This window comes from Elephantulus edwardii, unplaced genomic scaffold, assembly GCF_000299155.1.
Source record: "Elephantulus edwardii isolate Elephantulus edwardi_28Jun2011 unplaced genomic scaffold, EleEdw1.0 scaffold00068, whole genome shotgun sequence".
Classification (NCBI taxonomy): domain Eukaryota; kingdom Metazoa; phylum Chordata; class Mammalia; order Macroscelidea; family Macroscelididae; genus Elephantulus; species Elephantulus edwardii.
The window spans coordinates 8402585-8418259 of record NW_006399818.1 but is presented as its reverse complement, the minus strand read 5'-3'; the positions used below and the strand labels follow the sequence as shown (position 1 = coordinate 8418259).

General features: G+C 41.2%; 1 protein-coding gene across 2 annotated transcripts in view; it reads left to right on the top strand.

Annotated features, from left to right (window-relative positions):
• The first annotated feature begins 455 nt into the window (after window positions 1-455).
• The window catches only part of ANKS1B (ankyrin repeat and sterile alpha motif domain containing 1B), a 1992519-nt gene continuing 1977299 nt past the window's right edge, over window positions 456-15675 (top strand). For both annotated transcript variants that reach the window (XM_006888510.1, XM_006888509.1), the window contains exon 1: window positions 456-589. In XM_006888510.1, the coding sequence (XP_006888572.1) occupies window positions 456-589 (134 nt within the window). The remainder of the gene's footprint in view (window positions 590-15675) is intronic.

Genomic DNA, 15675 nt, shown 5'->3' with positions numbered 1-15675 from the left:
GGCGAGGCCGGGCCGGGGCACGAGGACACGCGGGCCGCCGTGCTGCTCTCTGCGCTCCAGCTCCGGCGAGGACCTGCTTCCTGCAACCTGCTCGCTGCTCTGCATCCTCCTCCCGCTCTCCCGAAGCGCCCTCCCCGGTCCCCACCCCCTCACGCCCCACCCGCGGGGACGCGGCCTCGGGAATTCAGGGGAGTGGCTGTGGGGGCGCGTCGCGGCTCCTGGCTCCCGGCTCGGCCAGCCCCCTCTTCCAAGACATGGTCAGGTCCCCATTGTAAAAGCTGCACCCCAGAGAGGAGAGAGTGGTGTTCCAGGCTCCGGGCTGCCAGGGAGCTGAAGCTTTTGCATTACTGCTAGGTGGGGCGAGTAGGGCCCAGGATTTGGGGGGAGTTGGGGGGGCGGGGAGGAGGACCCGAGGTGGGCAAAAGGACTCTGCGGGGGGAAGTCGGTGAGAGACTATGGGGAAGGACCAGGAGCTGCTGGAAGCTGCTCGAACTGGAAATGTGGTTCTGGTGGAGAAACTCCTGTCTGGCAGGAAAGGAGGCATCCTGGGCGGCGGATCGGGACCCCTGCCCCTGTCTAATCTGCTAAGGTAAGCATGGGGACCAGCTCCTGGAGATTGCATACCCCGTTCTGCATTGTGATGGATACAGTCTCCTCCTCATGGCATTTGCACCTGGTGGCAGCCAGCGATTCATTCTTAAATTAGGAAAACAGACTGTGTGTATGGAGAGGAAGCATGAGATTCTCTGAGTAATTTTAAAATAGCCTTCCATCAATGCGTCAGTAGCTACTTTTTTCACCCCCCTCCTGAGCTGTGGTGCAGAACTTGCCCATGTACTAGTGTTCCTTGCAGAAAAATCACCTTTCCACCCGCTTTCCATCAATGCTTATTACATATTTTCAGCTTCAAACTCAACCCAATTGTTATTACTATTATTTGGTCTATTCAGATAGAATTGGCAGAGAAGCTGCTTCATGCATGCAATTACCCTGCAGAAGGCACAGCCTTTTGGGGACTGCTATCTAGTCTTGCAAGAGGCATTTGCTGTGGGTAGAGGGTTGGGATCCCGCAAAATGAAAAAAAGTGAATCCTGTGATGAGATGTCAGCCGTCCAGGGTGTGTGTAAAACTTGATGAGGCCGCTTGGGCCGCCCCAGCAGGACCTGCAGCTATCTGGGTACAACTGCTTGAAACTTGGTTATTAGATCTCAGGTTCAAGGATGGCCGGCAAGTCAGAACTGGAGTCATGTGTGTACATGGACTGTGTAGCAGGTGCGCTTCATACTGGCTGAAGAGTCTAAGATGACATTTAAAAAAATGTCAAGGTCTTTATTCAGCAGGCAGTACTTTAACAGGAACGGGCTTGATTAGCAGCGTATTTGAGAAACTATCACTTTAAAAGGTGAATGAAAGAGCAAATGAAATCAAATGGGAAGAAGAGCCTTTGCTTTAGATAAACAGGTCTTTAGTTGCTGAGTTTAGGGTTGTTCAGTTTATCTTGGATAATTTTTTTTTGAGGTATCCATCATATCCTTACTGTAAAACATTTCTGAAGCAGTGATTCTGTACTTGTTAAAAAAAAAAAAAGGTAAAGCCCAATTGCTATTTTTTGGTTTTCAAAAACTGTTGAGTGCAGCTCTTGACAAACACTTAGTGCAAACTTTTGGGTGATGACATTGTGATCTTTACACAAGTTGTTCGAGTTGTAGCGGTCAGGCAATGCAATTACAGTACCAGTTAATAGAGAAAGAGAAAACATTTCTATCACAGTGAAATAAATTTAGCTGGAAAATAGCTGATGGAAGATTAAAAAGGTCCATATATTTGTTGACAGGGACATGTAATTGCAATGACATTTCACTTCAGAACAGTGAATATTATGGGACTTTTTTCTTATTTATGGTAGGTCTTAGAAGTGATAACTCTTATGTGTACTCTCTTGTTAAATAATATTCATTCTCCAACACAAGTTGATAGTGTGTACGTATATTATAGTACAACTCTGATGATTGTGCACTTAGTCGTGGGTAATTGACAGAAAACCCATTTACTTGGTTATAGTTTTTAAGTTCCAGGTAGAAGAAATATTTTTGCCAGTACATCACATCAGTGGTAAAAATAACTATGGCCAGACATATAATTCTGGAAGAGGCTTATAAAAAAAGATCAATTTTCTTTGGAAAAATACTAAAGAATTCTTTGGGAACACAAAACAACATCAGTTATTAATTTAATAACTGAGATATGGATTTTAAAGTCCATAATTAACTATTAACTATATTTGTGACACATTTTAAAAGCAAATATCTTTTAAATATTCTTTTCCTTTTTTTTTTTTTTTAAGGATCTCTGGTGTCATAATGCTTGACTACTAACTTGAAAAGTTGGCAGTTCGAACCGAATAGCGGCTCTGCTGGATAAAGATGAGGCAGTCTGCTTTCAGAATAATTCACAGTCTTGGAAACCTCTATGGGGCAGTTCTGTCTAGTCTTATAAGGCATCCATGAATTGGAACCAACTTGACAGCAGATTTTTGGGTTCCCATTTGGGAAAAAAATGGTAATAATTTTTAAAGATAAAATACTATTTAATGATTAGACAGTAAACAAAGCATCAAAGTTGTGACCCAGTTTTGCTGCTTTTGTCAGAAGTAGCAGTGGTAACTCTACAGCCTAACTCTACAGCCTAGGAGCGTAATGCAAACAATATAGCAGCATCGTGGGTCCATTAGAGTAGATTATACCAAGTTGGAAAACTCACACAGCAGCCCAGGAACGTTTGGATGGCATTTTGTGTATCTCATTTCACATAAACAACTGAGACGGTGTCCTTGAAGAAGAGGAGACCTGAAATGATAGTCTTTGGATGATTCTTTGCACAAAATCAAAGCTCTCGGAGGGACACCTTTTACTCAGTTTTCACTTTATGTCACAAAAAAAATGCCACCGGAAAGGAATTTACAGGGTAATGTAAAATCTGCCTCTTCATATCAAATTACAGGATGGTCTTGGATTTTTAAAAATTATTTTGCAATAAATGATGAAATAGGTTTGGCGGTAGCACTCTGTGCTGTTGTTTGTGTTGGATTTTACTAGGGTGAAACACTGTGCTGTATGGCTGCGTGTTTCACCTCAGTCAGGTCTGATGTCAATCTGAAGAGGGCTAGCCTCATTTCACAGGTGAAATAGATGGAATGATAAAAAGTTAACCCGAGATCACACAGTGACAGCAGAGACATGAGATTCTGGGGCTCACGTTTTCTCTACCATGCCTTATGTCCTTGTCACTGCATCTGTTTTATTCCTAAAAGTTTAAGGTTTAAATTGTATTTAGATAGTCTAGTCTGGGAATTTTTCTCTTCTTCTAGGAATAGTAATTTATTAAAAATCCTTGATTTAATTTAAATTTTTACTAATTAAAAAAAACACTTCCTGACTTTCCCTGAAGGGCTCACTAGATAAGAATTTTTCTGAAGATTGATTATATGCTACCTACTAAGTGAACAGTAGCTATATTATAGGGAACAAGATATCCTGTGTGACACAACAGTTTTTAGCAAAACTAAATCTGAACTGGAGTAAATATTAAAAATATTACTAAGCTTCACTTATCTCTAAAAAGGAGTAGTTGTTAAGCACCGTAGAGTTGAAGACGACTCAAAGCTGACCCTCCAGCAGGTTTTCAGAGGCAATAATTGCATACTTTGGGCACATGGCCAGGAGAGACTGGTCCTTGGAGATGGACATCATGCTTGAAAGGTTGAAGGGACAGTATAGGAGAAGATGACCCCAGATGAGATGGATTGATACAGTAACTTGATCTATCAGTTGGTGTATTGGAATTAGTGAGACTGACTCAAGACAGGGTTCAGAGCTGCTGTACACATTGTTGCTAGGAGTCGCAGACAACTCGATGACACATAACAACAGTAACAACAAATTGCTTGGGAGGAGATTGCCATCTTTCTGCATAGTAGCTGATGGATTCCAACCAGATACTTTTGGGTTGACAACGCAACTTCTTAGTAGTAAGGTACCAGAGCCCTGAAGGGAATAACAGTATCTTTCATATAGGAGTATTGTAAGGATTACCAGAAACCCAAACCTGCTGCTTCTGAGTTGATTTCATCTCAAGATTCTATAGGACAGAATAGAACTCTCCCCTATAGGTTGTCCAAGGTTCTTCTAAGAATTAGCAAGCCCCTAAGCCCACTACCACTGTGTGTTTCTGACTCACAGTGACTCTATAGGATGGAATTGAATTTCTCCATAGAGTTTCCAAACACTACCGAAACCTACGGCAACATTTTTCTCCTGGGGAGTGGCTGGTGAGTTCAAACCTTCCGCCTTCTGCTTAGCATTTGAGAGCTTTAACCCCTGCACCAATAGAGCTCTGTTGTAAGGATTGATGATGTTGTTGTGTACCATCTAGTGGGAACCAACCCATAGCTGACCCTCCAGTGGGTTATCAGAGGCAGTTAATCAAATGGGAGATTACCATCCTTCTCCCGAGGAGCAGCTGGTGGAGCTTCTTTCCACTAAAGCAGTTAGTACAAAGGTGCTCTTGATTAGTGCTATTATTATTTCTTATGTTTCTCTAATGCACTCCACTCCATTTCTTAAGGCCTTAATTACTAAAGATCTGCTTTATATTGTACTGGGAGTAAATTTCTCTCTGAAGTTTTCTGTGCAATCACAGACTCGTTAGGAAGAAGCCTTTTAATCTAGCTTCTGACCTTGTGCTGGAATTTCCTCTGTAACATCCCCTACCAATTAGTTATTCTTGCCTGTTTATACTGCTAATGACGAAATTAATTCTAGTTTTTTGAAAACTATGTTGAAAAATTGTATTACCAGACTAGACACTACCTTCCTGTGACTCCCATTATTGATACTGACTGTTACAGGTTTGTGAAAAGTAGGTCTAACTGATCTGCCAGAAAAATTATTCTGGTATATGCATTGAGCTATATAGTTTCTTATACATTTTGCCTTTTTTGCATGGAACTACCATCATGTCCTCATTGCCTTCTCCCTTCTGTCATGTGGCAATAGAACATTGGTATAGGTGTTAAGAACTTGTGTTTTCATACCTCTTACTACCCATTCTTCCTTTCTTTGCATACTCATAATTTTCTCAAAGATCCTCTTAAAATAGTGCCAGAAGTGAACAAAATGCACTATATGTTGTTTGACCAGAATAGAACATTCTGGGACTCAATCTGCTTTTGGGTTTAAAAGAGTAGGTTATGTTGTTGTAAAAATAGAAGGATAACTAGGGTGGGCACTCAAGGGGTGGGGAAGGGGTGGGAGCAGAGGGATGAGGATGAGCAGGGGGAAATCACAGGGCCACACAATTTGTGGGTAGAGGAGTGGGTTAAAGCAAATAGGAAAGATCGACAGGGATCTGGAAAGAGGGAGTAAATAGTTCAATGGTGATTAATTTTTAAAAAAAACACAATGGATGGGAATGATTGTATGAAACAATGTGAGAGAAGGATAGTGTGAAACACAATGTTTACTAACTTTGTATGCAAACCAGTGTAAAATAAAAATTAAAAAAAAGAGTGGCTTAAAAGACTTTATGATTGATTCTGTATTTTATTAGGGAAACAAAACCCCAAACACACAACACACAACACACACACACACACACACACACACACACACACACACACACACACATTGTTAGGTGCCATTGCATGGTCCTGTGTTACCAGTCATTGCCGTGTTTGAACTCATTATTGCAGTTACCATCTCAGGCCATCTTGTTGGCTGAGTTTTTACCAAGGACGATGTCCAGTCTCTACCAAGCACATATCTTTTTCCAGGGACTGGTTCCTCTTGATAATGGGCCCCACATATGTGAGGCAGTATATCACATCCTCCCTTCTGAGGAGCATTCTGGTTCCACTTCTTCCAAGACAGATTTGTTCCTTTTTATCCTGGGAGGCCATACATAATATAGTCATTGGTTTTTTTTTGCCAGCACTATAATCAAAAGTATCTCTTTGGTCTTCCTTGTTCATTGTCCAGTTTTCACATGAATACGTTGTTATATGCTGTTGACTCAGAACCAACTCATAGCTGACCCTCCAGTAGGTTTTCAAAGCTGTAAGTCACATGAGATTTCCTATCTTTCTCCCATGAAGCAGCTACTGGATTCGAAACACATGACTCTGGGTTGGCAGCACAGTTCCTGAGCACAAGGCCACTTGCGTATAAGGTGATTGAAGATAATGATGGCTCAAGTCAGGTGCACCTCAGTCCTTTCATTGACATCTTTGCTCTTTACCACTATAAAGAAATCTTTTGCAGCAGATTTTGCCAAAGGAATGTGTTGACTTCTTAACTTTTCTTTCCATAAGAATTGATTGTGAATCTAAGTAAAATTAAATCTTTGACAACTTCAGTATTTTCTCCACTTATCATAATTCTGCTTGCTGGGCTACCAGTAGGCAGGATTTTTGGTTTTGGTGTGTGGGTGTTTTTTGTTTTTTTTTTAATGTTGAGATGCAATCCATAGTGAAGGCTGTAGTTTTCTGATCTCCAGTAAGTGCTTGAAGCCCTTTCCGCTTTCAGTAACCATGATTGTGCGTCTCAAGTCACAGGTTGTTGTTTGTATGTATGCATGTATAGAGAGCCAGAGAAGAACTACTTCTGCTGTGGATTAGGACTTCTGGAATGATAGATGCCAAAATGTAAATAGTAGTAATCTTCGAGTGGTAAAACTGGATGACCTACCTTTCAGCAAGCATGCATGAGCATGTTTTATGTGATCTAAATAAAATCGTAGCTATTTAAACTATAATACAGTGAAATTATTACTTCCCTTATTAATGATCTAAGACCTTTGTTAGTATATGCCAAGGTGTCTGGAGCCATGTAATGGTGTTGGCTCACTTAGAGCCTGTGGTCAGTGAAGACTGCCAGATTTTTTTACCCCCGATGAACTCTGAAGCCATGGTTCATGCATTATTTGTGGAAGTCTGGATTGCCTTTAAAGTTTTCTGCTGAATGTCATCTTGTGCTAGACTACATTTGTGATCTGTCTAGAGGGTTTTTGGCTCTTAAGTCTGCCTTTCAATGTATTAACTTAGATCTTTTGCAACTTCTGTAGATTTAACAACTATTTTTTCCTTGACTGAAATTCAGCACATCACAGTATATCACTAAATAAATGTTCTTAAGTTTAAATTTCAAAGTAGCAATCCTTATGCATACTGTATCTACCAACATTGAAGCCATTTACCACTAGTAGAACTGTCAGCTGCTTCTCACCACTGTACCCATGAGAATATTACAGGCTCTTTTATTAGTTGCCTTTACAAACTCATGCAGTGTTCTGTGTATGGAATTTCTTGATTCTGGTCCTTCTAGCAGTAAATCTGTAAATTCCATGGAAACCATTAATTTAGTTTCACTTGTTTTTTTCTCATGAGTTATTGTTGATGCCTACTATGCCAAATTCATTCCTTCTCCTTACATCTAGTTTTTCAGGTTCTGGACACTCAGAGTCATTTAAGGTAGTTAAATGTCTCTTACGATCTCTCTTAGGAACTCTGGTCGCATGCCCACATCATTTTGCTTGTCCCTGAGAGTTCATTTCCTTTCGGGAAATGAATCTCATTGGAGAATGAGGAAGCAAAATAGAAGGGGGAGGAGTCAAGTTCCAGCTAGATTCATAGAGGATTCTCGCACGGTTTGAAACCATCCTCACAATTTTACAGCAAAGCTTAGGATTTCATTAGCTGACACAGCAATGAAATTATACCCGTATCCTTTTCTTTTTTCCTAATTTAGCCAAAAGGGACAAGTGCTACCTGCTACCACTGCTACCTGCCTTTCCTCCCATAAAATCTGAACTCTTCAGAGCTCATCAGAATACTCAGATTGAGTTGTCTGTCTCTCTATTCTAAGTGAAATGCATTTTATTTAACTCATGTTTGTTGAGACAGCTGCACACCTTGTTAAGGTGTCTTCTTTTGTCATAGTTAACTTTGTTGTTGTGAGGTGCCGTCGAGTTGTAGACAACTCATAGCGACCCTGTGAATGAAAGACCTGAACACTTGTATAACTTTCATTGTTTCTCCACGTTCATAGAGTTTCTGGCGGCAAGCTGTTTTGGAAGTGGATGCCACTCCTGCTTCCAAGCTTGTTTTAATCGGAGAGCTCCATAAAACACTGTTCACCATGGGTAACCATTATTGCATTTGACACATCAGTGTCACAGGCTTTAGCACCACAGCAAACACGGGTTACCTCTGTACAGCAAATGGACAGACCGGTACTATACCACTTAGAAGAATGTTTCACCAAAAATAATTAAAACCAGGCCTGAGGGCCGCAGATTAAAATCACCCACCTTTGGCTTGGTACCATCACTTTATATCCACTAGGCCAACAGAGCTCTCTCTATGTTGTTATTAAGTGCCATTGAGTTGTAGACAACTCATAGTGACGCTATGAATGAAAGACCTGAACATGTATAACTTTCATAGTTTCTCCATGTTCATAGAGTTTCTGGAGGCAACCCTAAATAAAAATAATTTTTATTTAACATATAAAGAACATATTGCTATGGAGTCAGAACCATAAATACACGATTATAAATCCTCTGGGAGGATATTCTCCATCTTATTCTCTCAAGTGCAGGTGGATTAGACCTGCTAGAGAGATAGAAGTGAGCTCTGGTGACCTAGCGGTAAGACGCTGCACTGCGATCCCAAAGGTACATGGTTTGAATACACCAGCTTCTCTGCAGTTAAAGGATGGGTAGGCTCCTGCCATGACATTTACTGCCTCTGAAAACCCACTGGACGGTCAGCTATGAACTGTTTCAGACTCGGAAGTACACAACAAGGAGAAGTATAGACTTTGAGGTAACAGCACAATTCCCTAACCACTAGGCTACCAGAGCTCCACTGGTCTGAGTTATTATTTATAACTATATAGAACTATATTTGTTGTGTATCTGTCTGTCTGTCTGCCTGTCTAGCTATCTAGCTATCTATCTTCTGGAGAAGAGTGTTGAATATACCATGGACTGCTAGGAGAACAAACAGGTTTGTCCTGGAGAGGGTGAAGCAGGAATGCTCCTTGGAGTCAAGGATTCTGATCTTTGTCTGACATATTTGGGCATGTTGCAAGTAGGGGCTGGTCCTTGGAGAGGGACATCACGTTTGGGAGAGTGGAGGGAGGGCGCAGGAGAGGAAGACCCTTGTTGAGATGGATCTATTCTGTGAGTGGAGTGGTGGGAATAAGTGTGTTTGAGACGGCGTTTAGGGCTCTTGTACATGGGGTCGCTATGAGTCGCAAACGACTCGATAGCACATAACAACAACAACAACTATATATATCTCTATATTTATTTAGATAACTATATATATATTTATAAATATACGGTGTTATTAGGTGATCAAGTCAGCTGCCACTCTTAGCAAATCTATGAGCAACAGATCTGAACTTATCCCTATCCTGAGTCACCTCACCATCTCTGATATGCTCAAACCGTTGTTACAGTGTCAGTCAATCTTGTAAAGAGTCTTCCACTCTTCTTCTTCTTCTCTACCTCTCCCAGCAAAATACCTTTTCCCAAGGACTGGCCCCTCCTGACAGTGTGACTAAAGTATGTGAGATGAAGTTTCACCATCCTTGCCTCTAAGGAACACTTTGGTTGCATGCCCTCCAAGACAGAGGCATTTGTTCTTTTGGAGTTCTAGGAGATAATTCATTACTCTTCTCCAGCACCAAAATTTAAAGGCATTGTTTCCTCTTCCACCATCCTTAATCAGTGTCAGACTTTCAGAAGCACAGGAAGCAAGTGAAAATCCCATGGTTTGGATCAGTCCACCTTAGTCTTTAAATGGACATCATTGTTCTGTAGCACTTTGGAGAGAGAGCTATTTAACATATGTTGTTGTCGTTGATTGACTTCCAAGTCGTGGATGACTCATAGCGACCCCATGAACAAAAAAGGCCTGAAGCCCCTCTACAACCATCGACATTTATCAAAAAGTTCAGAGTTTATGGAGGCATGTTATTTAGGAAGTAGATGCCACTCCTGCTTCTAATAGCTTACGTGAATTATATTTTTTTCAAAGTCTGGCATAAGATTTATATTTTAATAAAGCCATATACTTTACTAGTGCCTCTAATTTACTTGCTTTGCTTAATAATGCCTCAAGGAGTCCCACATTGTATAAAGTATATACATGTATACATTTTATATACTCCTTATGCTATGTATAAAATAGTCGCAGTTTATAAAGTACTCATTAAGTTCTTGTTAAACATAAAAAATCTAGTTCTCAAGATAACCATGAAAAAGTAGGCTGCTAAGAGGAGGGAAATAATCTTCAGGTCCCCAAAGACTTAGGGAACATAGGGTGGTTTGCAAATTCTTCCAGTTGATGAAAGGTTTAGTTCATAAAGTTTTTGGTGATGAGTACAGGATGGTGAAGGAGTTAAGCAGAAACTAGAAAATACTGAAATTGCTACACCTATTTATGCATTTGTGGTTATTGGACATCACACATAGATACAGGCAACCCTGGTGTTACACCCATTCCTAGCTTGTCTTTAAAGAGGTGCTTAAGTTGAACAGATGCTTATAGTTCTTATTTAATCTGTCATTTCAATGATTTAAAAGTTGCAAGTGCAGTCAGTAAAGGTGATTGTGATTAAGAATTTGTTGCGAGGAGGGGTTGGGTCCATCCTTCCTAAGTGATGGCAAATTTACATAATACTAAAGAACAAACACTTAGATGGACATTAGTAATTTGGGTGCTGCCTGTACTCACAGCCAGAGAGACAGCATTGTTTAAATGGAATATATCACAAACAGAGCAGTTAAGTTGCATGGCAATGTTGTATCTATAAAAATAGTCAAGTTGCAAGTGGGTTATCTATTTTAGATAGTAATGATGTTTGAAGCGATGATTGCACCATTATGTTCAGGGAGCTGTGTCTGCCAGAGTGAACAGTGCCAGCTGCATGATGGGGGGTAAGGAGAAGGGAGAGGGAATTTTGGTTTTGACCTCCTTCTCTATTAAGCAGGATTTCCAACTCCCTCTCCAAAACTGGAGAGGCTCATGTGTGAGGCTAAGAAGTAGGGCAGCCAATCAGTGCCTGCCACTCCACCTATCCATTCTTACTTCAATTCAACAATTTTCAGTGTGGCTACTCCTCTTATATTAGATGGGAGGCCGAAGTTTGTCTGGAATTTGTCTTCATTGACGTTAATGCTGCTGTTGTTATGTGCCATCGATCCAGCTCCAGCTCATAGTGACCCTTTGTACAACAGAGGGACACGGTGTGTTAATGCAGATGCGTACGCCGTTCACCAGGGCTTCTGCTGGCTTGCTTTTGCAATTTAGCCTCTCAGGTGACAGTAAACACAATTCGATTTGTTCAATTGTATACTCAAATCATCTACCTAATTATTTGAGTTCGTTTTGGAAATTGCTACCAAATAGCCATTATAGGACATTCTCCCTGCATGTTTAACTAGAAAGGGAAGTAGGCTAAAAGCAAGTCACAGGTTAGAAAAGATGAATTTTCAGCCTATAGGACCTGAGGGAATGTAACATTTAAGGCATTGAAGCATGCCTTTGGTTTCCATTTTGAACGTATTTCTGCTTGGTTTTAATGATTTAAAAATAGGATGAATTTTGATCCCTTGTCATAGGTTGATTTGAGAGGACTTTTGTTTTTGAAAAGCATGCGTTTTCTACACAAGACCCCTTCCTCTTCTAGTTATTTCTCCCAAACATTTTTGACATGTAAATTCCGTAGTCAGGTAGACCAGAAGATTAGTTGAAAATGCAGTGAATTTGCTTTGGTAACACAGATCTAGAAACTCTTTTTAGAGTCCATTTTTTCTTGTTTGGCATCGGGAGCATCATAAGTGAATTTTACATTTGTGCTAAACCTGATTGGGATTGAAATTGTGTATTTTGTGGGAGGATAAAAAAAAATTACATCCAAAGGGACGGTGGTGGTGTAGGGAGTTGTGCTGCTAACTCAAAGGGGCACCATTCCAGTGGTTAAATCACCAGCTGCTGTGTGGGAGAGAGATGGGCCATCTCCTGTGAGATTCACAGCCTCTGAAAACCTGCTAGAGAGTCAGCTATGTACTTGAGGTCACCTGACAACAATACACCCAATAATAGAAGGTCAACTAGGCGTGGCTTTGATTTGACAGCAATGAGTTAGAAAGGATTATTTTCTTCAGTTTCTTTTACTGTTATGCCCTTTTCATCCGAATAACATAGGTTTTTTTAAAGCAGTGTTTTTGTGCATCTCTCTGTAAAATGGCACTTTAATCCAGTTGTCCTTTAGAGCTGTTTGGATTTATTGTGTTATGTTGTTGTTGCGTGCCCTTGAGGAATCCAGACTCCTCATTGTACTAGAGGACAGAGTAGAATGGCTGCCTAAGATTTCCCGGACTGGACTGTTGATGAAAGCAGTCCTGTCTTCTCCCATGGAGCTGCTACTTTCTTGGTTTGAACTCATAACCTTTGCATTAGCAGCCGGATTCTTATCTATTACACCACCAGGACTCCTTGCTGTGTTTGAGTTTAGCTTCTTTTGACTGGTCCTTTCTAGGTAGCTGAAACAACTGGCCTAGATTTGTTCCCATTCTTCGATCAATACTTTGATTGGAACAAATACTGAAAGGTGCATCAGGGCATAAACAAACCCACTGCTGTTAATTCCAACTCCTGACAACCCTTGGAGACAGAATAGAACTGCCCCATGGGGTGTCCAAGGCTATAAGCCTTTACAGTTCATCTTCCTCCCAAGGAGTGACAGGTGGCTTCGAACCACCAGCCTTTTGGTTAACAGCCACAGGTCCATTAAAATTCCTCAGGAATAACCTCCAATGCCGTTTTCTGCCACCTGCTTCAAATGTCCTGTTCCCAGCACTTGGGGTGATTTCTCCCCAAACCTTTTTCCTCCCCTAAAAAGTGCTCCCTCTTCTGATTGCTGCAAGTTTACCCTAACTTTAATTCCTATATCATGTGGTCTACTAAGAGAGAGAAGATAGTACATGTGAGAAATAAGACTGAAATGACTTGTGTAGCTGGGAGTAAATGATAACAGCTTTTTGGACCTTTGAAAATTGAGAGGCTTACGAAAGTTTGCCTTCGTCGTCTAGCTACCTGTCTGCTTGGATGTTAATTTCTCTCCTCGTTTCAAGGACTCAAGACTCTTAACTCTTTCCTGGTTCTACCTCACAATCGAAAACTCATGGAGGATTACAACTCATTCTCAAGTGTGGTTGATTGGTAAAGGCTTTCAGGAAGAGAAAATCCTTTAAGTATTTGCATTTAAAGAGGAAACAAAACTTTAGGCCCAAAGAGTAAGGCTGTTGTCGAGAGCTATGTAGAGTGAGTTTTGCCATATTTGTGAGAAGGACTTGGGTGAAGGTGGTGATTTATCCTTTCTTTTTAGCAGGCTGGTCGTGGTGTAGAGAAGGAAAAGGATTTCATCCAAGCCTTAGGAAATTAGATAGTGGAGATGTTAGGGCAGCTGGGGGAAAAGCTTTTTGTTTCTTGTTTAGTTCCTAGATTTTTTTTATTAGGTAGTTGTGAACAAATCTGTTCTATTTACCTACCTCAGATGCCAGTATGGAATATAATATTTGCTTATTTCCAGAAATTATCCTTAGGCCTACACATTTATTCTACAATCACAGTTGACAAACCTTGGACAGGAATTGTATAAGAACTTTAATATCAGATGTGATTTGAGATTCCAGTTCTTTAAAATGTATCTTGTTCAAAATAGTTTTCATGTTGCAAGTAATTTTCCATTTCTGAACATTAATTTATGTCTCGCCGTAGAGGGCACCCTTGTGGCCTATTGGTCAGGAGCTTTGCTGCTAGCATGATGGCACAGAGTTCTAATCCATTAGCTGCTCTGTGAGAGAAAGATAAGCAATCTGTTCCCGTGCAGTTTACTATTTATCTCTGAAACCCACAGGAGGGTCAGCTCTGAGTTAATTCTCACTTGACAGTGCATAACAACTACAACATACAGGACCAGGATTTGAAAATTCTAACCTCCAGATTCCAGTTACTACTCTTCCACTTCAATTTCAATTTCCCTGGTTTTGCCTAAATGACTGTTTAGCCATCTGGACCCTTGTTTGGTATTTCCTGTGCTCACCTGTGTCTACAGTGATCTATGTATCACACAAATACCCTAACTATTCTGTTTTATTTTGTGAGTGTACTAAGAAGCTTCTCTGTTTACTTACAGAATTATCCTTGTTTAGTGTCGATATTTTCCTGCTGCTATGCAGACACGGGAGTGAGTAGGAGTGTGTTTGAAAAGAGAAGCCGGAATTATGCAGGGACGTTCCTCTGGTGTGGCAAAGCCCAGCGTTGCTGTTGTTGTTAGGTGCCTTCCAGCCGCCTATGCCTCATAGCCACCCTGTGAACACAGATCTGAGCCCTGCCCTGCTCTGTGCCGTCCTCATGATCTGTGGCGTGCTCGAGCCCATTGTGGTAGTTACAGTCCATCTTGTTGAGCGTCTTGCTCTCTTTCTGTGATCCCCTATCTTTCCCAGAGCGATGTCTCTCTCCACAAATTAGTTCCTTCAGCAGTTCAGAGCTCTTTCCTGTTGGCTTGCATTAGCTGTCGACCAGAGTGGTCGCTGAAAAAGCTCTGAGGATTTAGTCAGAGTAATGTGCACTCAAGGGATAAAGTTGTTAAAAGTCTCCACACCTACACATTGCTTTGCCTTTTGCTGTGTATTTATACTTCAGCCAGAACTTCCTAGTCAACCAACCACTATCCAAGTAACCAGCCAATCAAGGTTTTATGGAGAACTGACAACTAAGAACAGCGATAACAAAGAATGTTCAAGTATTTCGTAATTGTTGTTGCTAGGTGCCCTCGAGTTGGAACCGACTCATAGTTGGCTTTCCAGTGGCTCTTAAGAGGCTGCAAATCACAGAGGGGGAGACTGCATATCCTTCTCCCTTGCAGAAGCTGGTGGATTCAAACTACTTGGGGTTTGCAGTGCAGCTTTCTATTCAGTAGGCCACCAGAGGTTTAATGATTTCATTAATAGGTATTTAATACATGTTAGGTACCAAGTGCAGAATCTGTGGATTGTGGAATGCAGTGAAGGAGCATCCTCCCTAAACCAATGCATTTGTAGATGAAAGTGACAGCTTTAAGAGTAAAGAATTATAATACACTCTGTTCTGTGCTATAATGGAAATACAGAATGATGCTATGGGAGCATGGAGAGCAAGAAGGAGATTCCTTGTGAGGCCTAGGCAGTGGAGACTTCAGAAAGTAGTTGACACTGGAATCCAGTAGGATGCATAAGTATTTGCCAGGTGGACCAGCTCTGGGGAGAGTCCTTCAGACAGATGCATTCATAGACTTGATGGTAGACTGTGTGAGGATGTAGGAGGGAATTTGGGAACTATGTGTAGTTTAGGGAGCTCTCTTGACTTGGAAAAGTATTACATTGGCTTGTGTTGTTGTTGTTGTTATGTGCCGTTGAGTCTTTTGCGACTCAAAGCGACCCTATGTGCAACAGCCCTAAACCATGGTCTATCCTGTGCCAATCTCATTGCCTCTGACACACCCATCCCGATTACCCCAGTCACTGAATCAATCCACCTCATAGAGGGTCTTCCCCTCCTGTGCT